The 26,442-nt window shown below is 43.6% G+C and overlaps 1 protein-coding gene across 2 annotated transcripts in view; it reads left to right on the forward strand.

The window, feature by feature from the left end:
* DPYSL3 (dihydropyrimidinase like 3) overlaps positions 1–26,442 on the forward strand; it is a 406,198-nt gene that overhangs the window by 286,647 nt on the left and 93,109 nt on the right. For both annotated transcript variants that reach the window (XM_069652430.1, XM_069652431.1), the window contains exons 5-7: positions 1,847–1,908; positions 2,354–2,434; positions 24,675–24,743. In XM_069652430.1, the coding sequence (XP_069508531.1) occupies positions 1,847–1,908; positions 2,354–2,434; positions 24,675–24,743 (212 nt within the window). The remainder of the gene's footprint in view (positions 1–1,846; positions 1,909–2,353; positions 2,435–24,674; positions 24,744–26,442) is intronic.

Here is a 26,442-nt window from a genome sequence, read left to right on the forward strand (position 1 = left end):
GCTGTGTCGCGACTGTAAATTGTATTATGTGCACTTACTCTGCCTGTGCAGACTATTATCGTCTCAGAATTTCAAGGGTTGTGAACGACTCTTGTATTCTCCCCTTGTTCCCGTCCTCCTTGAGCGCTTTGAAACACTTGCCTGTGTATAGGCACTTTATAAATAAACATCACCATTAGATAGATTGACCAAAAGGTACATATGCAGACAGACATAGACAGATGTGTCTAGAAAGACCAACGGATAGACATGGAGACAGGTGCATGAACAAACTGATAGACTGCCAGAATCAATGATGACCACACAGACAGACTAGACAGACAGGTGACACAGGAAGTGACACCACATTGAGCAGGATGATAGAGAAGCAGGTGAAAACAATTGATTGATCAATTAACACAGTCACCCAAACGGTTGACTAGAGATGGTTATATGAACAAAGAGAGGCACAAAAACTCAGGCAAATGGTGAACAAATTTCAAAGGGTAACAGATAAGAAATAGACAAATAGACAGACTACACAATGGCACTCAATCGACAAGGAGAAAGGCATATCAAACAGACAGCCGGCCACACAGATAGACATACTATACCAGACAGGCAGGCAGGTCGGCAAATGACAGAGAGACAGGTGACCAGCAGGACAAATGATCCTCCAGAGGGAAAACAAACACACACCTAGACTAGACAGATGGGTGGCTGGAAAGAGTGATGCATTGATAGCTAGCTAGAGATGTAAACAGACACATAGATAGATAGATAGATAGATAGATAGATAGATAGATAGATAGATAGATAGATAGATAGATAGATAGATAGATAGATAGATAGGCAGTGAGATAGACAAGCGAACAAACAGAATGAGAGATACATTCAAAGATATCAATATATAGATCTATTAAGCAAAAAAATAGATGAAAAGGCAAATGGACAGGCCGATATATATATATAGAAAAAAATAATAAACACACAGTCAAATAGACAAACAGAAAGTTGCACAGATGAAGCCACAAAGACTGAAGAGCTAGGTATGCAAAGAGATAGACACACAGGCGAAAGGATAGTTGCATGGACAGACAGAGAAGTTGGACAAAGAGGAAGATGTATAGAAAAACAGTAAGATGGATGGATCAACGTTTGTAATCCATTGTTCTGCCCACTGGCAATTTGCCCCCTGCCGGGTCCTTCCAGTTCTCATTGCAAGAAGTAATTCGCCCAGAGCAGACCCGTAGGGTGATTTTACCTTAGCAGAAATGTGTAGGACAGTTCTGTGGAGGGTCATGCATTCCTTCTAGAAACATCACCGTCTGACACAGAGATAGATGCATGCCAGATCACCATCAAAAACATTGCTAGATGAAGGTGCACACCGCAACTGGCGTCTTCCCTCTGGTAAATACAACTATATGCTACTATATTGGGTTGTTGAGACATCTACGAACTGGACTTGAACACCCTTGGTCAAAATGTACCGAAGTGTGCGGTTTCACGCCCAGTGCTGCATGTGACCGGTGGCGTCTTTTGTAGAATATCTGTAGTCAATGTCTTATTTTATAACTCATGTGTTAGAGCGTCATCGGTTTGAAGCAGACCATAGACATTGAGGACATTTGAAGTACATGCAACGCTTCTCACATAAGCAACTCACATGGAGATATCTTTTTCAGCGCAACTCACACACTACCATTCACCTCCTGCTAGGTGGGTGGCGGGTTGTATGACATTTTCAGCATCTTGTAGTCGGTCTGCGTATCTGCAGTATGAGTTCGCTCATTGGCTGAGGCTTACACTCAGATTGGTGATCAGCATTCTTAGTTTGCTGAACCATTTTCTCTCTCCTGTGTAGGGGTGAACTCGTTCATGGTGTACATGGCATACAAGGACTTGTATCAGATGTCAAACACAGAGGTAAAGTCACCAATCATATTTATTTGTTTATGTTATTTCTTCATATGTTTGATGGCAGTTTCAAAATAAACAGGGATTAGGATGTCACTTCCTTTCACTCATCCCTTTGCTGAGCCCTTCAGGCGATGTGGGGATTTGATGGGCAAATAAAAATGTTAACTCTGCCCCCCCCCCCACTGTGTGCTATCAATATTTCCTGATTCACACTTATTTTACTGTTAATGTAAAGCTCCTTTAAATTGAGATATTTGCTATAAGTCTCTTGAGAGGGCCATGCTCAGAAAATGCCTTAATTCCTTGCGTGCGGCCGTTCTATTAGTGGGTTGATTGATCTCCCAATATTGTTAGAAATGTGGATCCCGTGAAGCTACCGACTAATTCTTCATTGAGAATAAATGCTCAGTGGCTGTGTGGAAAAGTACCTTTTTTTTCCTTCTCTTTACAGATGTATGAGATCTTCACGTGTCTGGCAAGTCTTGGCGCAATTGCTCAGGTTCACGCAGAGAATGGCGATATCATTGCACAAGTGAGTAAAAGTTGCTCAGAGGAACCGTTGTACTGAAGGCATCGTATCTTCTCGTGAGGCCATCGGCATCTTATAGAAGGAAAAATGTGTTGTCCTTTCTCACCACCATCAATTCCTTTGTTGAATAGCTTAAATTTGCTTTTTCACAATCTACATATACTCAATTAGTTATTTTCGGGTGCACATATATGTGTTGATAAAGTGGAGGAAATTGCTCTTAGATTTTATATACAGGTGCCGTAGTTACTAGTAGGGATTGGCACCTTTTTTGTGCCCCAGGCCCTTGTTCCCTTAGGGAAAACCTTTAATTTAATCAGAGTGGTTAAATTGACCAATAGTGGTGTAAATGTGCAGTTTCATCAATATAAAAAAACATAATTTTGTATTGCCATAAAAATGTCAAAATCATGATGTCATTTAAATTAGTTTTTGTTTCATAAAATGAAAGACCATGATTAGCAGAGAAGTGGGATAAGTTGTAAGGTTGTTAGTGAAGGAAGTCATGTAAGAGGAAAATGAAAGCGAGGGTTCGAAAATGACACCAATGGTGTGAGCAGAATGGTAAAGGACGATGAATCCAGTTGAAAATGAATAAAAGGGGAGAGGGAAATGTGTTGGGGGAAGGGATATGGAAGACCAGAATATCAGACTTGGGAAAGATGAGGTGGAAATAATGAGCAAGCTTCCAAGACTTATTACCATAGCGACAGTCATAGATGGACATGTGTATTTGAACAGTGGAGGAGGGTAACGGGACAAAGATTTGTTTGTCTTTGTCATATAAATAGCAATTTCATCCATAGGATAGAATAACTGAAGAGAGAGAGACAGTATAGAGAAAAAATAGTAGCATTCCGAGTACTGAGACTCAGGGGATGCCAACAAATAAAGGAAGAGCAGAAGAATGGTCAAGAATCCAAGAAAGAGCACTGTAGCAGTAAGAAAGATAGAAAGAAAACAAAAAGGAGCAGAGACAGAAATACAGAGTGAAGAAAGAGTGCATAGAGTGGGCCACTCTATCAAAAGACACAGATAAATCCAAGAGAATAAGTAGGTGGATTGCTTCAAGTGACAGCAGGAAGTGAGAACATGTGTGACATCCAAAGGAGCAGTGTCAGTAGCGTGAGAAGGGGCTACACAGAGAAAAGAGTTAGAGTCAGTGCAGAGAGACAGTTGAGAGTGCACAGCATGTCCAAGGAGATCAGAAAGGAAGAGAAGGATGACAGCTCAAGAGGAGAGAAGGATTGAGAGAAGGTTTTATAATAATTGCCAGCCAAGTTACATTCCTAAAAGAAAGAGGAAAGTGTTCAGATGAAAGTGAAAAGGTAAAGAAAACAATGAAAGATGGAAGGAAATGAGGATACACTGACGAGAGGAGGACAGAAGACAGAGGATCCAGAGGGACAGCTGTCGAATTGGCTGTTTCAAGCAAGAGACTAATAGAAGAATGAGAAAGAGGAGCAACAAGGAAAAAGACAGACAAAAAGAGGAAGACGTTAGAAAAAAGCAAGGATGAGATACAGGAGAGAATACATTATGTCAATTGAAAACTCTGAAACACTTGTGTATGAGCGCGATAGAAATAAAATATCAATATCAATGATCAATTTTATAAATAAATTGGAGGCAAAGTAGAAGCTGATACTGAATAGATCAAAGTGGGACTAGGAATATGAGATGCCAAGTTCAGAAGAGAAAATAAGATTACAGTGATGAGATGTTAATTTTTCAAATTTATGAAAGGTATTATGAGTGGTCTTGGATTAAGCAGGTTTGTGGAGTGAATAGAAGATGTCACAGCAGAGGACAGAAGAATAGTAAATGAAGAGTTGGGATACAAATGAGAGAAGTCAACAAGTGGTTTAAGAAACTGGTGAACATTAGAAACAAATTGTGGAATAGCAAAGTGATGATGATTACAATGCAGAAAAGAAGATGTAGAAGAAATAAGAGGGGGAAGCAGGAAGGTTATAGGAAAAGTACAAAAACAAATGATCAACAGTGAGTAAAAGAAACACAGAGCTAGGGGAATATTAAGATATGAAGTGAAGAGAAGAACCAAATAGAATGAGACAAATGGGTGAAAAGTTGAGTTAGGTGAAAAGACATTGTGATCGAGCGAAATGAATCAGTGAGTACTGAGAAGGTGAGGATTCAATCTCCAAGGATGAAAATTGTACAGCCAGACCGAGGAGGAAATGTTAGCCAGGAATCAATTTTCTCACACAAGTATGAGAAAATGACTAGATGGGCAGTAAACTAGGAAAACTATGATGCATTAGAGACAATCGGGTTTAAGAAGGTAAATAAAGTGATATTCAAAATAAAATGTCTAGGAGGAGTAATAAAGAATAGCCGTAGCATCATCAATTTCTGATGTACGAGGAGTAGGAGATAAAGTACTTTGAAAAGTTGTGTGAGCAGAATAGAATTGTTGAAGAAGGAAATCCATATTTACCTGAGGCAGAACAAGTTTAAGTTAAACCAGATAAAAATCTCCAAGATAGAAGTTGTTTTATTGTATAGGGAACAAGCACTCATAAGAGCCATACAATCTGAGGGAAGAAGGAAAGTAGTTACAGAAGGGTAGACGAGTTAGACAGATTATCAGGATTCCCGAAATAAGGGCACCCAAGGGAAAGATGTTAGAAGCATTCGATGCATAAGAGATAAGCATGAGATGCATAAGAGATAAAGAAACTGCAGAGTTTTGAATCAGTTGTAGCTGGTTGATGGCGTATTGTATTAATACACTACGGAGGGGGAGAGAACAATCCCAGCTACAGCACCTGCAATGGAGGCTGTACTAAGTTTTGGCTTGAAAACCAGGATAAGTTTAAGTTGCAGATTTGAAATGTTCCATTGTTTTACCATTGTTATTTGAGGGTGAAGGAAATTGTTAGATAGAGCCAGGCACCAAGGATGTGCAGTGGGCTAGTGGCTTGTGCGATGGGTCTGAGAAAGGAAGAGAATGGAAAAATTATTGATTTGCAGTTTTATTGTGAATCTATGTGGTCACAAAAGATTATTTTGGTCTTGTCTTAAAGGTCCCTTACAAGTGAGTCTGAATATAGGAGCGTCAAGCCATCCCAAATATAACCTTTGTGTTATTTAGGAAAGAAAAGAGCAAAACCAGTGAAGATTTGGGGGTACAGGTGGGGCAAGAAGTCTAACCTATTAACAAAGAACCTTACTTCCATAGTATTGAATGCCGCAGAGAGGTCCAACATGAAAATTCATTCAGAATAGGAAATCTGTAACAATTCCTAAAACAATAGAACACATATTTTTCTTAATGTGTAGCAGTAGCCCGTTCTCGTGTGCATTCAGTTTTATGGTGGTTGAGTATTTCTTCTCCTGAATGCTCTAGGCTACGATTAAGCTCAAACTAGTCGCAAGCAAAGCTAAGTGATAATGACGTTCATGCTATTCTGAGGCTGGTTGTGGGTCTCTTAGCTGCAAGCCAACTTTGAATTAGACCAATATGGGTGCCCACAGTCCAGAGTCGAAGAGTATCCACTGAAAAACAGTCAATGGAAAATTTTGACATTCGCTGCTGCAATAGCGGGCTCTTTTAAGACTTTGCTGGAATGCCGCAACACCTCACTTTATGAGTACAGTGTAATGTACACAAAAAGAGGGTCAACACTCAAACTGTCCAGAAGCTTTCATGGTCTCCTCAAGGCACAAACAGTACTGGGAATCGTCAAACCAGACAGTCAAAAAAGGTGGCAACTTATATAGCACATTAGTCAAGGGAAACAGTGTGATAAATCAGTCTGATTTCTTAAAGGATAGCACAGACAGTATATAGGGCCGCGACTATAGCTTGGGGCAACGTGTTTTTCTAAGAAGCTAAATAACACAGAGCAACTAACAGCAAACGTTTGAACCCTGGTCTTGCGCTTAGAGACTGGTCTCCAATATTAAGCGCATTATAAGATATTTATTAATTTAGCACCAAATCAGTGTTCTTGAAAATTAAGACAACGGCCAGATGGGGATGGGTCCCTCAGTGTCCCACTTTGAGAAACAACTACTGTGAGCAAAGCTCTCCTCCAGGGGCATGGTGCTTCAGAGACATCCCAATAATACAAGCTTTACATAGATAGCTTCTGCACAAAGGAGAGGTATTCAGGTTCATTGTTGTTGGAACTGCCATAGCACAAATCTTCAAGGGGGTGCCACAAAACAACACTTCTTGTCCAGATCAGAAAAATCAACATCTCAAGAGGATAAGGAGGGCTCTTGTAATCAGAGCTGCACATCTGCTGAAAAGTGGATAGACAGTGGCTTCTCCAAAAGGATAGATCGCCATAAGTAGAGTGATATTGCTGAATCCACAATCAGAAACTTTGGGTCACAATCAGTGAATTATGTACCATTACTCACTTGGGGGCTGATTGGTGGACTACTTTGTGGGATACATGCATTCAGTGTGCATAACCTTGCCTTTGTCGATTCATGGAATCGACTTTGCTGGAAAAATGTGTAAGCTGTGGGTGCCTTCGCGCAGGTCCTACGCGTCCCTGCATGGAGTCGAGCATTTTGCGTGATATTCCATGCTGAGGGTGGGTTGGGCCTACACAGAGCTCAAAGTAGCAGGTGAAACATGCAGAATGAGGAAGAACGGGGCAAAATGTGGGTCTGTCGAGAGAAGTCCCGCACAAGTCAATTGCAAGCACACAACTGGGCTGAACCAAGCGTATTCATTGATCTGACCACACATCCTCACATCAGGGAAATCACCACGCAAAGCTTGCGAGCTAACCGCCACCCAAAGGCAGGCTTAAAAACCCATGCACATAGGAATCACTGCGCAAAGGTGAGATTGGATCTTGGATTTAGGGGTACATGCACAAAGTTGAGGTTCTGATCAAAGTTAGGAGTGCGTGTAAGCAGTGTACCGGGTTGCAGACACAGTTTACGGAGGGCTGCATGCATATTTACTGGGAAATCACTACCTTTATGATACATCGTACGTGATGTTGAGGGGCTGCTTGGAATAGTTATGGGTTATCCTATGTAATGTTGCCGGGGTGCTGCCTCGGTTGTGGGGTTTCACATGCAGTATTGCTTGGTGTATTACTTTGCAGTCGAGGAGTGTGTAAAGGTCTGTATACACGGCTGGAATTTCTATCCGTGGGAGCGTGTCGTGGGTGTTCTGGATGGCAGAACCAGCGCATAGGGTTACTTTGCGGGAACAATTCCATGAATACACAGAGCACGAAGAAGATCTTATGTGTGCAGGGACATGCAAAGTCGTTTTCGGTGTGCTCCCTATGCAGGATCAATGTGCATTTTTCCATGATTCTGGCCCATGGTATCACATTAGCTTCTTGCTACTCCGACATGTGTTGGCAATATACTGTCAGAGTGGACCATATATATATTTATGTATATATATATATATATATATATATATATATATATATATATATATATATATATATATACATACATATACGTCATCCATGTAACTGACTTGCCATCAGTCATTCGAGGAGCACTCGCCTTCGGATGTTACTTCAGAGATTTACATCACTCTCAGCATGTCTTTTATAACCTCTTTATTGGTCAAAAGTTGGCATCCACGTATATAATATGCCTTGCATTTCGGCTTTCCCAACAAATATATATAGGTAATAACTCGCATGAGGCAGGCAAACAACCAGTCATGGCTCACCTTGTCTGACAAAAAACATTACAGTCAGACTCTCATCTTGTGTACAGGCAAGTTATAAATGTCCCATATAATATCATGTCTTCTGACTTTAGTAGTGTTTTAAATGGCAATTTAAATAATTCTGTAATGGCTAGTAAATTTCCAATGAAACACAATACTGTCAATGTAGCCTTTTGTGTTCACTGTCAGCAGAACCAATGGTTTTTCAATATGTTGTGAACATAATTGCAGTGACAGACAGTGAGCCTCATTACAAGCCTGGAGGCCCAGAAATAAGGGTATCAGTACCAGTGTACCGGTACCCTTTCCTGACCACTAGACTACAAGTATGTTTGCAGTGGCCATTGCTCCCCGCAGGTCTGACCAGCCGTGGATCTCCAGAGTCAAAATGAAAACCATGCAGACCTCACACCGAGTTCTATTAGAATTGTAATGCAGCCTATGATATAATGCCAATATGTTGACAAAACCGTAGGACAAATATTAAACAATAATAGAACAGAATTTGGACTTAAAAAAACATTGTCCCTACCATTTTTTCAAGGTTCTCTGGTACTTATCTGTTCTTATGGTATATCATAATTTAACAATTGAGTATAGTCTCCATAATCCAAGGAAGTCTATAACTGGTTTGAATGACATCAGAGCTTTGGGATTTTAATCGAACACACTATGCTGAGCGTAGCTTTCAAAACCTTACTTTGGCTGGAGCCAGCTTGGATGCCGATGGTACAATAGCCAAAGAAAAATATCATTCCTTTCCTCTTTTGCCCAATGCCACGTGGAAATGATAGGGTCTGGTAGAAGCGTGCATAAAACATTAATTGTATTGGCAATAAAGCTGATTCGCCCCAGCACGGTGGTGGCCATGCGCACTCCTCACTGGGAAACGCCTGCTCATTAGCTGCAGGTGTTTGCTGACCGATGCATCGTTGGGAAAGATCTTTTATGATTTATGAAGAACATTTTTCATCAAGTTGTCGCCTTGCGGAAAACTGGCAAGAGCATTGATGGAAACCTCCCCACATGGCTGACAAACAATTACCAGGCAAAGCTTGAATCTTAATTTATGAATCTAGACATAGTTCCCAAAATAGTTCCTGAATTGGATCTTAATGGCACCTGAACCGAATCTTAGAGTTCGCGTGCCATGGTAGGGCACTTCTATCACATGGCACGAAGCAAAGGTCGCCTCCTGCTCAAATACACCTCACAGTCTTATGTGCTGGAGAAATCTTTTGTTTAATTGATTAGGTCCCTTCTGGTGTAGGTTCAAAAAAGTGCAGAGGCGGTTCTGATTGCTGTGATCCATTCTACACAAGTAACTCGATTTGCATAACGACAGAACGCGGTCAGGCGTTTTTTCTATAAGGATATTGCCCTGACCCAATCATTAAATAATTATTTTCATTACTTAAAGCAGCCCCACAAAAGCACAAAAGCAGACACATAATGTCCTTGACCTGTGTCTAGTTTCTCTCAATACTTACTAACGAAATATAGAGAGACTTACTCGGCAGTCTTAGGAGTTCTATGCCAAATGAAATCTACACCGCCTTCTATGGCAAGAGCTGGTGTCTGTGCACCGGGAATGACTGTGCTGTGTTATGAAAGCAACAGGAAGCAGCCCCTGGGGGGTCTAGTCCATAGCCTGACTATTCTTACCTGTAATAGACCTGAACTTCCTCCACCTGTGAATGCTAAGCCTGCCTCATGATGTTCTCACATTGGAGAGGTCCCCCACCAGATCCTAGTGTGACCCATTTCTATAAAGGCACCGGGTCATCAAACCACACCTCCAGCTGCCTTTTAACATGACAAGAAGACAAACAGCTGCGCTCGGAGGCTGGCAGGGGTGGTTGTATGTGCTATTTAAGGTCAAGCACAGAGGCTGGCTGGGGTGGTTATATGTGCTATAGAAGGTCAGGTACAGAGGCTGGCTGGGGTGGTTGTATGTGCTATATAAGGTCAGGTACAGGCTGGCTGGGGTGGTTGTGTGTGCTATATAAGGTCATGTACAGGCTGGCTGGGTTGGTTGTATGTGCTATATAAGGTCACGTACAGGCTGGCTGGGTTGGTTGTATGTGCTATAGAAGGTCAGGTACAGGCTGGCTGGGGTGGTTGTATGTGCTATAGAAGGTCAGGTACAGGCTGGCTGGGGTGGTTGTATGTGCTATATAAGGTCAGGTACATAGGCTGGCTGGGTTGTTGTATGTGCTATAGAAGGTCAGGTACAGAGGCTGGCTGGGTGGTTGTATGTGCTATATTAGGTCAGGTACAGGCTGTCTGGGGTGGTTGTATGTGCTATATAAGGCCACGTACAGGCTGGCTGGGTTGGTTGTATGTGCTATAGAAGGTCAGGTACAGGCTGGCTGGGGTGGTTGTATGTGCTATAGAAGGTCAGGTACAGGCTGGCTGGGGTGGTTGTATGTGCTATAGAAGGTCAGGTACAGGCTGGCTGGGGTGGTTGTATGTGCTATATAAGGTCAGGTACATAGGCTGGCTGGGTGGTTGTATGTGCTATAGAAGGTCAGGTACAGAGGCTTGCTGGGTGGTTGTATGGGCTATATAAGGTCAGGTACAGGCTGGCTGGGGTGGTTGTGTGTGCTATATAAGGTCACGTACAGGCTGGCTGGGTTGGTTGTATGTGCTATAGAAGGTCAAGTACAGGCTGGCTTGGGTGGTTGTATGTGCTATAGAAGGTCAGGTACAGGCTGGCTGGGTGGTTATATGTGCTATAGAAGGTCGGGTACAGGCTGGCTGGGGTGGTTGTATGTGCTATAGAAGGTCAGGTACAGGCTGGCTGGGGTGGTTGTATGTGCTATGTAAGGTCAGGTACATAGGCTGGCTGGGTGGTTGTATGTGCTATAGAAGGTCAGGTACAGAGGCTGGCTGGGTGGTTGTATGTGCTATATAAGGTCAGGTACATAGGCTGGCTGGGTGGTTGTATGTGCTATTTAAGGTCAGGTACATAGGCTGGCTGGGTGGTTGTATGTGCTATAGAAGGTCAGGTACAGGCTGGCTGGGGTGGTTGTATGTGCTATAGAAGGTCAGGTACAGGCTGGCTGGGGTGGTTGTATGTGCTATAGAAGGTCAGGTCAGGTACAGGCTGGCTGGGGTGGTTGTGTGTGCTATATAAGGTCACGTACAGGCTGGCTGGGTTGGTTTTATTTGCTATAGAAGGTCAAGTACAGGCTGGCTTGGGTGGTTGTATGTGCTATAGAAGGTCAGGTACAGGCTGGCTGGGGTGGTTATATGTGCTATAGAAGGTCAGGTGCAGGCTGGCTGGGGTGGTTGTATGTGCTATATAAGGTCAGGCACAGAGGCTGGCTGGGGTGGTATTATGTGCTATATAAGGTCAGGTACAGAGACTGGCTGGGTGGTTATATGTGCTATAGAAGGTCAGGTACAGGCTGGCTCGGACTCCACTTTTATTCATCAGCTGCCCTCAGAAGTCTCCAGTTATTTGCCTCCTTTAATGCTGTTTTATTGCAATGCCTCCCATGCGCTTCATACATGGCCCTGAGTTCATGGCTTTGCTTGTCATGCGAGGTTCGATTTCAGTTCATAGTTCCTGGATTTGGACCTTGTGTATTGTCAGCACACTTTTCTCTTCCCATTTCCCAGCTGTCTTCCTCCCCTACCACCTCTTGCCACTGATGTGCTAGTGATATTTGGCTGCTTATCTCTTTGAAAGTAAAAGGCCGCGAGATTCTCTGACAGGCTACATCAGACGCCATTTATTCCTAGGGCTAAAACGTCAAACCTGCACCCATCCAACAGGAGAGTGAGTGGGGTCCCCTGCCACCAGGCCCCAGACCTGAGCACCGAGGTTTCTTTACACAGGGGAAAACACTACACTCTACAACTTGGAGTCCGTCCTGCCATCAGTATAAGCAGCCTGGCTGCCTGTTTGCACAGCAAACACTCGCTCGCATTTTTGCCCAACCCAGTCTTAGCCAAACACACGTTTCGAGCGGCTTTTTTTAAGACCCAAATAAGTACTGCAGTTAAAGAACATGTTCCGGATTGGCACGGCCCCAAGGCTACGTCGGGCGAGCCTCTCTTAACTCAGAAGACGACGTGTGCTTGTGTCTGCAGCAGGTGTTCTAGTCGCCACACTCCCCCTCACATGATGGCGTTTGAAAGTTCAGGCTCAACGCAAGCACCCAGATGGATGAACACCCACAGGTAACCAACCACCTGTCAAAAAGGTTGGGCACGTCATAATTGCGAACATCGCTGTAATGGTGCACTTGCAGAAAGGCTGGACCATCCAGGATGCAATTGTTGGAGGATCACGTGCTGTGCATACTCCTGCCCTCTAGCGGTTGGTCCAGACAACGGCTAGAGTTATTTTAACAATAGTAGTCTTTGCAGTCTCGAACGTCTTTATTTACCCTTGTGTCTGAAACACAGGTGGCTCTAACCTTTCTGGTTGTCAGACATAGTTGTAACAGTGCGCATACATTTTACGTTTGTTGTGTAGAGATTTTTTTTTTGCCATGATCTTTCCTGTGTGAAGAAACATATGGGGTCATTACGACCCAGGCGGTAAGTACACCAGCTTTACCACCATGGTGTAAACTACGTTTACACCATGGTGGATGGCGGATTTACCGCCCCATTCCAAGGTGAGTGGGGCGGTAAATCCCCATTTCCCATTTACCCTTCCCCATTCCCATTTTTGCCCCATAGGGCATAATGGGAGTGGGGAAGGCGCTAATTACGGCACCGTAAATTACGGTGCCGTAATTAGCACCAAGGCGGTTTAGCGCCATGGATTTTAACGCCTGCTGAAAGCAGCCGTTAAAATTGGAATCAGGCGTTAAGGGTTGACGACGGCGTTAACCCTTAACGCCTGAGTTGTAATGAGGCCCATAGTCACTACTTCTCTCCTGGAAGCCTCCTGTATAATCACACACAGTAACGCTCATACAATAACAACGTTTGCACTGAGGACCTTCTCAGGAACAGAGTGAGCAGCTCCTACTCCAAAAAGACAGCACACAATGCTAATAAAGCATACAAACGTGCCCAACCGAACCCAGTTGAAAAAAAATGAATGTCAAACCCGTAATCCCTGGTGACGGCTACTCTTCCAACGCCATTACTGATGGTTTTGGCCAAACATTTGGCCTCAGTAAATCCCAAGTCAAGCCTGAAGGTGCCAAGCGCAGCCAAAGTGACCAAAGTCCAGCAAAAAAAACAGAGCATAAGACCACAATTCATGGCTTTGTGCCAAAACCTTTGGCTCCAAACAATGCACGACAGGCATCAGTGCTGGCCTTACCTGGAACCTTGACACATCAACCAACACTAACAATATCTTCCATGTGATTTGTTATCGTGGCCTAGAAACCGCCACCACATCAATGGTCACTCACATAGCAAACGATCCCTACTTTTGAAGAACCAGAGAACCCTTTCATAGGCAAACTAACATTTTTGCTCTATAGGATAAGTTAGGACTACCATGTCACCCACTTGTGCACCATGGAACAGAAGACTAGGGAGATGACATAGCAGGGGCGTGGTAACACTAACAAAGACACTTTTGAACCTGATACAATATAGGAGAATTGCTGATTGCTGGAGGAACCTGATCAACCAACATCATCTCCACCAGATAATCTAGCAGCATGCAATGCCCTCATGCAGAGAATGGCAGACGCGCACACACACACGCCGTACCTTGCACAGATGTGTCTGTGCCTAGAAAACATATATTAAGCATAGCCAGGATCAACATACGATGTTTTTGTCTGTCATTGCAAAGTGCAGGTATTGATATAAGTCACTCTGCAGCAAATGGTGTTCCAATGTCGGTGACTCACGGAGTTGAATTCATTAATACAATTCCCCCCTTTGTACCTAATGATTCTGTGCTGGAAAATGCAATGGAGAAGGGTGTGTCAGATTCTTATAATCTGTGTGGTTATGTTGCTGATGATGAAACTAGATTAAAGCCAAAACAAGCAGACCATTTAGTGTATTACAGGGTGCTCTTTTCTCAACTAACGAGATATGGAAAGCACCACTATCGGGTTGTTTATGCTTAAAGGGCCAGGGGACAATTTATTCAAATGAACGGGTGAAAGTGTTAGCAGTACATCACGTCCCAGTAGATTATTGCATGGAGTATATAATATGGGATACCTGTCCAGTGTCTTTGAACAAAATTAATATATTGCCCCTTTTCTCTGAAAATCCCAAATCATAGGGCTATATCCACTCGGGGTATCGTTAGTGTTGAATGCATTGATAATAGGAGATTAGATCTCATAACCATGGATATAGCCTCTAGGATTGTGTATGATGTGATTTTAAGGGAGTCGATTCCATTAAGATATTTGGGATACGACATCATCCCCTATGTACTGTCGTCGAATGGTTTAACAGGGAACTCAGGGAATTTCAAGCAGCTTCATTTTCTTCAAGATATGAGGATCTCAGTAAATGACTGTATGGAATCAGAGCAGAAAATCCAATTGATCTCCTCAACTAAAGATAATACAATGCCAGAGGAAGATTGGTCATGGATTTCTTGAACCCTGAATAGTAAGGTTGTAAATTCATCATCAAAACTGCTTCATCTTTAGTAAAGATCTGCACTTGATCTCATGGAATTCACGTGCGAACAAACAATTGTTTACTAACGTTGAGTTGGGGACCATGTTAACAAGTCATAGTGTAATAGTGCTGCAAGAAACATGGTTATTGAGCTGTCCTCTATTGGACGGCTATACTGTTCCCAAGCTGCTGTAAAATGTATGGGAGGAAGTACATCAGGAGATCTGTTGTAAAATCACAGTTTGTGGGGTGGGACAGTAGAGAATTATACACCCAGAGAGGTGCCAGGGGTGTTGTCTTATAGTTTCTTTTTGATGGTATATCTGCTAGATTTTTGGTTGTCAACATTTATTGGTATGTGGCATTTGTAATGTGTTGGAGTTTTTAGCAACATAAGAGAAATTCTTATACAATTGGATTAATAATAATTGGAATGGTATTATCATAATAGCTGGTGATTTTAATTCCACACATCCTGATTCTGATGTGTCCGCTTTGACTAATGATTTAATTACTCTAAATCAGAGTTCTTTAAAAGAAATTAATGGTAAACAGTGGTATTTAAAATTAACCACTATAGGTCTTAGGATGTTGAATGGAAATGTAAGTGGTGACATTCCCGCCCAGGATACCTGGAAGCGTGGGGAATCGGAATTCATCCTGGACTATGTTTTTGTGGGCCATGGTCTATTTTCTTGCTGTTTACATTTTGAAATCTTAACATTAACTTGAATTGATCACAATATGCTGAGGACGCAGTTTGTGATTGGGGTTGAAAAACGTGATCTTATGGCTGGAGTCCCACTGATAGTGAATAATGGTAGAAGAAGGGTCAAGTTGTTGAATCAACATATAATGTTAATGAAATTATATGTCAATGTTGGAATATAAGTATGTATGATTGGAAATTGAGAACTTTCAATCATGACTGATTTCATGTATACATTAAGGACGCTTTTAATCAGAAATTTGCTTCTAATATACCTCCGCCCTCCATTAACATTTGCATCAGTTTGACCCTCTAGTAATAGGGCAAAAGAAAGGAATGAGATGCACAATCAGAGAGATAAAAAACAGTAATATTGTCAAAGCTGTCGCAATGGATATCATAACCGTCTGTTCCACTTCCCTCCTCCGACTCCTCACCTGATGAGCTGGAATCCGTGGTGTAGCTGGGGGCTTCTCGGTATTGACAACAATTTGAAGCTGAATCCCTTCCGCGGTGTGAAGCCACATCAGCCACCTGTGAACTGTGGCCCCTGCGGCCCCGTCACCGAAGGCGGGTCGATAGGGGAAAAAGCCAAATGACAAAAAAACCCTTGCTGAGATCGATGTGCCGGAGATTCGGCTAGATGGAGTCCGGAAATCAGGAGCAGTCTGGAACAGGCCGAATGTAGGATTCCGATGAGGCAGAGCAATCCGAAGAATTGCTTCAAAAGGAAGGAAGGAAGAGTGGAAAACACAGGTAAACTGGGGGGGCCTGGACTTAAAGCGGACGGGAATGTAAAGGATCTAAATCCAGCGGAAGAGAAGCGTGAACGAAGGCACGCCACTAGACAGGAGGGAAAAACGAGACTCAGAGAGGGAAGGAACCCCAAAGAGGAGAGAGAGAGAGAGAGAGAGAGAGAGAGAGAGAGAGAGAGGAAACGAAAATACACACAAGCGTACAGCAACAAAGTAAGCAAGCGATAGCTCAAAGTTGCAATGCGCCATCCACCGGGGAAACGTGGAAGTAATGCTTCCTGGCTACGGTGACGTCACCATGTGAAAAACGTGAGAAAGACTAGACCGCCACCTATGCAAGGGCAAGAAAGGCGTGTGACAACCTAATGACCACTCCAACAGAACCGTCGCCACAGTCTGCCCCCGTCTGAAGGAGACCCCCCCTGGCTTGCCTGGATGACAGGTGTGAAACCTCCGGAGTAGTCTCAGTGCATGAATGTGGGCCAAAGGTTCCCAGGAATCTTCCGATCTGTGGTATCCTTTCCATCCAATTAGGTACTCCAGGCTCCCTTTATGGTATCTTGAATCGGAAATATGGGAAACCTCATATTCGTCACTTTCTGTGGTGGCTCGAAGATGTGCATGGTTCGATGTGGAGTGTACATGAGATTGAAAGAAAGGTTTGAGTAGAGAAGCATGAAACACCGGATGGATGCTTTGAGATTGGGGGGAAGATGCAGTTTTTAAGAGACAGGATTGATCTTAGCTAGGATGGAAAACGGGCCCAAATATCTGGGAGAAAGTTTGGAAGGATGGGCCTACCGAGGGAGGTATTTGGTGGATAACCATACTTTTGAACCAACCTTCCAATCCGGGCCCTGCTGATGGTGAACATCCGCTTGTTTCTTGTAGTATATGGCTGTGTCTCTGAGACTGGAAGAAGCAGAGGAATGGGCTTCCTGAATGGTAGTAAGGATAGTCTCTATGGTTGGGAGCTGAGATTGTACATGTGCCACAGGAAGAATGCTTCTTAGGTGCAAACCGTAGGTGCAGTAAAAGGGAGACATCGTGATGGCAGAGTGTTTGGCGTTATTATAGGCAAATTCTGCGGTAGGTAAAAGCGCCACCCAATTATCTTGTTGCTGATTGCAGAAGCATCAAAGATATTGTTCTAGGGTAGCGTTTGTCCTCTCTGTCTGCCCGTTGGTCTGTGGATGGAAACCAGAAGAGAGTGCTCTTTCTATGCCCAAATGGTGATTTATAGCCTTCCAGAATTTAGAAGTGTACTGTGGACCTCTATCTGAGATAATCTTGTCCGGCAGTCCGTGTAGACGGACAATGTCCCGAAGAAAGACCTGTGACATCTCCTCAGCCGATGGTATTCTGGGTAGTGGGGAGAAATGCGCCATCTTAGAAAAAGTGTCTGCCGTCACCATGATACAGGTGCATGAATTTGAAGGAGGTAAATCAACTATAAAGTCAGTAGTGACAATACCCCAAGGACGTGTAGGGATGGTGGACTGTTCTAGCAGTCCTATGGGTTTGCTGGAATGATACTTAGCTTGGGCACATACTGAGCATTTCTGAACGTATTCAGTCATGTCTTTGCGCATCTGGAACCAGAAATATGAACGCTGGACAAGATCTAGTGTTCTTGACATTCCTCTGTGTCCAGCAGTGCAAGCGTCATGACAGAGACGGATCACTTTCTTGCGGAGATCGTCTGTGGGTAAGTAGAGCTGCTGTCCTCTAAACCAGAGCCCATCCTTCATCTTGAAATCCTTAGTGATGAAAGGTTGTTCACTCGCTGTAGCTTGTCTTACTTGCTGTTGAAAGGTGTTGATGGTTGCCTTACGAATTTGATCAGGGAACATTCGCTCTGGGTCAGAAGTAGGGGTTTTACTGGCATCCTTCCTAGACAGAGCATCAGCCAAAATGTTCTGTCTTCCTGGGTGATAAGTGATGTGGAAATCATACTGAGTAAAAAAATTTGCCCAACCCGCTTGTCTTGAGTTTATGAATTCCATTGACTCAAGGACTTTAATATTTTTGTGATCTTACGAATGGTAAAGGGATGAATACCTCCTTGGAGTAGGTGTCTCCAGGTCTCACAAGCCTGTTTTATAGCCAGCAGTTCTTTATCCAGTACGGAATCGTTTTTTTGACTTGGAGTTAATGTCTTCGAGAGGTAGGCGATGGGATGTTCTATGCCTTCGAAAGTTTGGAGAAGAACTGCCCCAATGGCTGCTGTGGAGGCATCTGTCTCAACTATGAAGGGTTAAGATTGAATTGGATGTCTGAGAATCGGAGCAGAACAAAAGAGAGTCTTGAGATGGGTGAAACTCTCTTCTGCCTCACAGGTCCATTGGAACGGAGATGAACTCTTCTTTAGAAGAGAAGTGATGCAGGGGACTACATATGAAAAGTTCTGAATGAATCTGCGGTAGTAGTTAGCCAAACCCAGGAATCTTTGGACCTCTTTTACAGAACTTGGCGAAGGCCATTCCAATATGGCAGCTACCTTCCGTTCGTCCATAGAAACCCCTTCATGAGATTGAATGTATCCCAAATAGGGTATGGTATCAACGCCAAAGACACACTTTTCAAGTTTGGCACGTAAATGATTGTCTTGGAGGTGGCACAGTACTTCGGAGATGTGGATGGTATGTTGTCTAGTATCCTTGGAGAATATAAGTCTGTTGTCCAAGTATATGATGACAGAGACAAACATCATGTCAGAGAACAGGCGGTCCATGAACCTTTGGAAGACTGCTGGCGCGTTGTCTAGCCCAAAGGGCATCACCCGATATTCATATAGCCCAAAGGGTGTCCGAAAAGCAGTCTTCCATTCATCCCCTTCTCGAACCCGGAGGAGATGATACGCACTCCGTAAATCGAGTTTAGTGAAGATCTTGGCTCCTTGTACTACCTCAAGGATGTCCGATATGAGCGGCATCGGGTATCTATTCCGTATCGTGACCTTGTTAAGTCCACGGAAATCAATACAGGGTCTCAATTCGGTGGCATTTCACTTGGAAATGAAGAACAGAGGCGACTATGCAAGGGACTTTGAAGGCTGTATCAGTCCATTTTGTAGATTACTATCCAGATACAACCAAAGGGCCTGCTTCTCATTATTAGAGAGCTAAAACATGCGCCCAAATGGTACCAAAGCTCCGGAAACCAGGTCTATGGTGCAGTCTTCTGGTCTGTGAGGCGGTAGCTCCAATGTGGACTGCTCTTGGAAGACTTGTTGGTATTGGATGTATTCCGTCGGTAAGGAGTGGACCCCAATGGAAAGAGCTGAAGTCGGGTTGGTAGCTTGAATATTCACAGCGCACTAGTGCAGGCTACACTGTTTCTTGCAGTATTCCGATTCAAAAGCCAGGAAGTTGTTGCCCAATCAATCTGAGGGTTATGGCGACGAAGCCAAGAGATTCCCAGGATAATAGGGAAATGCGCAGCCCTTATAATGTCAAATACGATCTTCTCTGAGTGTTGAAAAATCTTGAATTGTAACACGCCGGTCGAATGCGTAATAGGGCCTGAAGATAACGGGGTACCGTCGACCCCTTCCACTTTCTGATCTTCGAGCTTTTCAATCCGTGGTATTCCCATTTTGGTTGCCCAGTGGACATCCACAAAACTCCCGGCTGCACCACAATCTAGTAGGGCCAAAGCCTCCACCCAGCTTCCATTGATCTCAATTGAACCACAATCATCATCAAACGGGAATCCTCGGAAATGTTTTGTGTAGGAGAAGAAACTGATAGAGAAACATAGGGATGAGAAGAATATCTGGTTCCTCGGTAGTTTGTCCCTCTCAACTCCGAGGATGATCGTTTCCCGACCGACGTGATGCTAGCTCCTCACAATTATTAATAGAGTGTTTCTCCGATGCGCAATATGCGCACAATCCTCTTTCTCGGCAGCGTTGTCGTTCTTCACTGGTAAGTGGGCCTCGGGTCATTCCAATCTGCATCGGTTCATCTTTCGGGAGAGTGGAGGAAGAGGGAAGGACATTTGGTAGAGATCCACCGAAATATGACCGGCTCTTGTATTTGCGCCGTTCGTTCTTTCGTTCAGCCAGTTGGTGTTCTATTTGAAGAACGGCAGAGAATAGTTCTGCGAGAGTCAGGGGTCTCGGCATACGAGCAAGCTCATCTTTGATGTCCTCCTTCAGACCCCTTCTGAAGATCGCATACTGTGCCTCTTCTGGCCAGCCCGTCTGGGCCGCTAAAGCTTTGAAATTGGAGATGTAAGACAGCACATCCATAGAACCCTGATGCGCATCCAAGATCTCTTCACATGCTGAATAGGTGGTTTCGGAACGCTCGAAGGTGTGTCTGATTAAGGTGCAAAATTCCTTGTATTCGTGGAGGGCGGGATCTTCTCCTATCACTAACGGCGTGACCCAAGACAAAGCGTTTCCCACCATATTCGAGACAATAAAACCCACTCTAGCTTTGCTTGTAGCAAAAAGGACGGGTCTATACGTGAAATACAGTTTACACGAGTCGAGAAATTCTCTCATCTTCGTGGAGGACCCATCGACAAAGGCATAGGGGGCAATTCCAGGCCCTGCGGGTTCTCTCTTGTAGTCATAAGTTGTTTGAGCACAACATTTTCAGCCTTCAAAGTATGGACTTCTTGGTAGATTTGTTGTAGTGTCTGGTTTTCCACTTTCAAAGTTTGTACTTCTTGGGAAAGCTTCTGTATAGCCCCGACAAGCTCTTGGATTTGTTCTGAGGTAGCCATTGTTAGGCGTTGCACACTGTCAAAGCTGTCACAATGGATATCAGAACCATCTGTTCCACTTCCCTCCTCCGACTCCTCACCTGATGAGCTGGAATCCGTGGTGTACCTGGGGGCTTCTCGGTATTGACGACAATTTGAAGCTGAATCCCTTCCGCGGTGTGAAGCCACAGCGGCCACCTGTGAACTGTGGCCACTGCGGCCCCGTCACCGAAGGCGGGTGAATACGGGAAAACGCCAAATGACAAAAAAACCCTTGCTGAGATCGATGTGCCAGAGATTCGCCTAGATGGAGTCCGGAAATCAGGAGCAGTCCGGAACAGGCCGAATGTAGGATTCCGATGAGGCAGAGCAATCGGAAGAATCGGTTCAAAAGGAAGGAAGGAAGAGTGGAAAACCTAGGTAAGCTGGGGGAGCCTGGCCTTAAAGCGGACTTGAATGTAAAGGATCCGAGGCCAGCGGAAGAGCAGCGTGAACGAAGGCACGTCGATAGACAGGAGGGAAAAACGAAACCGGGAGAGGGAAGGAACCCCGAAGGGGAGAGAGAGAGGGAGAGAGAGAGGAAATGAAAATACACACAAGCGTACAGCAACAAAGTAAGCAAGCGATAGCTCAAAGTTGCAACACTCCGTCCGCCGGGGAAACGTGGAAGTAATGCTTCCCAGCTACGGCGACGTCACCACGTGAAAAACGTGAGAAACACTAGACTGCCACCTATGCAAGGGCAAGAAAGGCGTGTGACAACCTAATGACCACTCAAACAGAACCGTCGCCACAGTCTCCATGTGGTCGGGCGCATGACAAATATGGCTATTCATGCAAAATTGGTTTGTATAAAAACGGAAAAATAATTATTCACTGTTGTATTTTAGTGCAAAATGATGGGGGGAAAGCTGAAGATTCTAGGTCAAAAGAATAGCTTGAATTTCTGTCAAATTATTAATGGAGAAGTTGTCAGACCATGGTACCGGTAAATCTTATATCGGAGTCTGTTTGGATCCAACATTTTAAGATGATTTATAAGAGGAGGAACTCAACTCTGTGTATAATCCTCGGAAATACAATGGATTTGTCAGGGTGGCCCTTACGTATTACTCACAAGGTTTTATACGACTTCATTTAACAGCTAGCTCAACTAGAGCTGCTGGCCCAGACAATCTCACAAATCAAATATTTAAGGCTGCTCCAGAGAAGTGGACCAATATTTTGGTTATCTTATTTTCCCAATTGGTTGAGTCCAATAAGTTGCCATTGTCCTGGCAAACTTCTTTTGCACTCTCTCTACATAAACGCGGTGATCACAGTAATCCAACTAATTACAGACCCATAATGATCATGGACGCCGACAGCACGATTTTCGTGTCACTTCTGTTACAACATCTAGAAGCATGGTCAATGGAAATAGATAGATTAAAGAAACCACAGGTGGGATTCAGGAAACCGCAAGGCACCTCTATTAATCGTTTTATTCTGAAGTGCAGGGAGGATCTTGCCTGGGATAAATCGTATGATCAGGTCTATTAGCAGCTTTTGACTCTGTAAATAGGAATCTGCTGTGGCGCAAATAAGAGAATTGGGGAATTCCAGTTGGATTACTGAGACAGCTCATTCTTTTACATGATAAGACCAATATACAGGTCAAGATTTATTATGAAGGCTCCCTCTCTAAAAAATATATAATGATACGGGTCAGAGGCAGGGTTGCATTTTGGCACCCTGCCTCTTCAACCTGTATATATCAGAAATTGAGGAGGAGCGGTCATCGGACGCATTAAGATATCCTCTTTTAAATATCTTTGGATGGCTTATGCAGACGATGTTATGTTATTTAATTGCACCCACCACAGACTTCAATATTTAATAGCAGCATTTGCACTTTATTACGAGAAACATTTCTTGGAAATGAATTGCACAAAAACTAAGATAATGCACTTTACTTCAGCAAGGTGTAGGACGAATTATGCTGGATTTTAAATATGGAAACATTAGGTGTAACTGAACATTTTATTTCTTTGGGGTTTCCAACTTTTAACAAGCCAGGCAAAACACGTATGTTGGAATTTTTTGTAATATAAAGCTAAATGTCTTGTGGGGAAAATGTGTGCAATTAATTTCAAATTTGGCACATTTTCAATGTTACCACTGATTTGTTTCTATGAGGGCAAAGTTGTACCCAAACCTTTATATGGAGTTGATGTAATGCAATTTTGGGTCCATGAGAAACTGGAATATCTGCAAGCTCTGATCTGGAGGAAGGTTTTAGGCTTACCAAACAGTCAGATACGAGTCGGGATCAAAGTCTTTAGTGGGTAGGGCCAATTGGAAATTCCTTAGCCCGCCTGAAAACTCCCTTTATTGCAACATTGAAAACTTGATTCGAGAAAAGAAGGATATAACCATTATTAATTGGGTGAAAGCTTGCTCGGATATTTTATGTAACTTGGGTTTCACTATGGCAGACCTCCGAGGAATTTTATGAATATTGAACGCCCACTTTATGTTGAGGATTGGAAGTTAACGATAGATAAACCGCACAGCTATGAATCTCTGGCACATCTAAAAAATGAGCATAAAAAAATGGGTTGCCTACCAGAGTATTTGAATCTATTTCCAAATAACAACAGTCGGGCACATTTTATGAGATTTCGCTATAATTTGTTGCCCACTCATGAAATTTTATCTAGAAGAAATTTAAGGCCTAGAGACAAAGCCAGTTGTAGGTGTTGTAGAGATCTAAGCGCCACATAATCTTTAAAACATTTAATAATATATTGTCTGGTTTTAAAATATAAGCGTCTTTTATATTTTAGACAATTTATTTATAAAAACTGTTTTTATTAATTGTGAAACTTTATGGACATATTTAATGAGTGGATATTCTAATTCGGTAGTAATCGCGGTTCTTGGTTATTTGAATTCTCTATAAATAAATATGGATGGTATTTGAAATTGTATTTGTCTGTTTCTTGTGATATTGGATGTAGTAGAGATGAATGTATAGCTATGTTTTTGATTTTTTTTCCTATTTTAACTATGTGTAATTCATTGTTATGTGTATTATATGGTAAGGTTTTTTTTACCATATACAGTTAAAACATAGATATATACCTACATGTTGTTTAGAAGGTGGAGGGGATCCCCTTTTCACACGCCTTTCATGCTTCCCACTCCTTTTCAATCTCATCTGACCACATGCTGCGTTCTGCTGTCACAGTGGGGTATACCCCCTTCACCCTATGGTCTCGCTCATGACTTCCCCTGCCCCATCCTCTTCTGCCACACTCCCTTTCCGCCCCCTTCCTCCATGCCCCTTCCCATTCCAGCACACATCCTCTCCCCTGCCCCCCTCCTGTGTTCATGGATCTTTTTACTGCAAGACAAAGACCTCTGCTGCAATTGATTCGTAGAAAAAACCTGTCACCCTACACGTTACATCAAAACTACCGAAAGGCCAATGATGTCATGTGCAATAGAACATCCTGTCTCTGCGATCAGTGTGGAGGCACTCTGCCAGCTTAGCATCTGGCGAGAGTTTGCACTTCCTGTATGAGGTCTGCGGATATTTGTTTTCATGGCATTTCATTCAGCGGTTCGGTTTATACTTAACTATCACAAAACACAAAAATGTTATATGGACAGATTTGCCTTCTGGGGGCTTTGTGCCTTTGTTATGTTTGACTGTTGTTTGCTAGCACTTCCGGACACGCTTCCGGACTGTCCGCTGGAGCTGGAATCTAAGCCATTAACACTAAACAGACACTACTATTTTTTTGCTTTTTCTAGGAACAAGGCAGAATGATCGAGATGGGAATAACAGGCCCTGAGGGGCACGTGCTCAGCAGGCCAGAAGAGGTACGTCTTTCATGATACTCACAGACAAATCACTGTATGTTCAAGGCTGAGGGTTTGTGTTAGCATGCCAAGTTGTGCTAAATCATCTGCTTTGCCCCAAAGACCCGGGCCATATAATACCAACGGAAGCTACTCTGTGGGCAGCTTAATTTAGTTGGTCTCTGTCCCCAATGGACCAAGCACTGGAAAAGCCAACCATTTGACTTGTGAGTAGTCCTATGATTGTAATCTTACATGCACTGCCATGATGGTCTACATGACCATAAGATGGTAGCTTCTGACAAGGGGTTTTAGTGCGGCATATTATGGCAATGCCTGGCAAATGCCTGTCTAATGCCTGCACAAGAATCAACACAATTGGCTTGGCTAGTGCTTGTTTTTAACTGAAATTCAGTGAAAAGTCAGAAGTAAGGAACACACATATTGCTTTTCAATGAAGTGGCTAAAGGCACACTTGTTACACCAGGATCTGGGTTAGAACTGAAATTATTCCATTACATTTTTAAATGCTAAGAATTAGCATTGGCATTGCCTTAGAATCAAAGAGGGTGGGGGTTTGCAGTGGGTGGGAATGGCCAAAGGGACTAGCATGGCCATGTATAGTCAGTGGGTGGATACAATCCAAACAACATCCACAGACTATTTGTTCCTCTTCACATTCCTTCCCTCTCCTATTTTCACTTTCCATGCCAATAGTTTTGGACCATAGGCAATCCTTAAAATGACACCTAATAGCCAAAACTAAAAACGGATTGTAGAATTCTCCTTTTGATTGAACACTGGCACCACTGCCGACCTGACCTAGTCATTGTTTGAGGAAAATCATAACAATTCCTGACAGGTCGGTGCATCGTTGTTAGGAAAGATTTCATATTTGAATGTAATTTTCCCTCCCTGTGTCAACCCCCCAAACATTTTGCTGCTGTTTTACACCCTGATCTAAACTTTGCCAGAGAAGCACAGCCCTCAGCCGCACTCCTCTGGGCTTTCGCTCAATTCTTATGGGGAAACTGACAGGTCCTTAAGATAGTCAGTACTGGGAGACTTTGTTTCCCTTAGTCCTTTCCTCATGTTGCAGCTTTTGTGCGACATGTAACAAGAGTGCAATGTAACTTACTTTACAGCACTCTTGGGTCTCTAGTCATTCCAAAGGCCCTAGAAACTCTTGCTGGACTTATTATGAACTGTGCAGGTGTGTCACGGATGGGACTGGTGGCAGCTATCGTTTATCTTATGTTTTGAACCCTTTTTCTGCCATGTTATCCGCGCTTACCGCGTTTGGCACGAATAGTTGGCCTGGCTCCAAAATGGCCATGCCACGCGGTTCTTTGTCCTGTTCTTTGGCCATCTTGCCCCTTCACCTTCCCCAGGTCGAGTAGACCCGGGTCAGTCCTTATTTGGTCATTCACTTTCCCGCGAAACCCAAAGCTTTCGCAGGCTTCTGCAAGCCTTGTGTGTGTGCCACCATGATGTGGGCTGGGATGTCTGTTCCCAATACACATCCTGGGTGCCAGAGAGTCTGGAGTGTCCAGAATGCCTGGGACCACTGTGGTCCGTGATTGGTCCACGTATGGAGTGAGTGTTTGTGAGCAGATCTCCCATTGGGTCCTCTCCGTTTTGGAGCAAAGGGAAATTTGGATAAGAGGAGGCTGAAAAGACCACTACCATGTCGATCTCCTGAGTTCACACTGAACAAGGG

This window comes from Ambystoma mexicanum, chromosome 3p (assembly GCF_040938575.1).
Source record: "Ambystoma mexicanum isolate Mex_15411 chromosome 3p, UKY_AmexF1_1, whole genome shotgun sequence".
NCBI lineage: Eukaryota > Metazoa > Chordata > Amphibia > Caudata > Ambystomatidae > Ambystoma > Ambystoma mexicanum.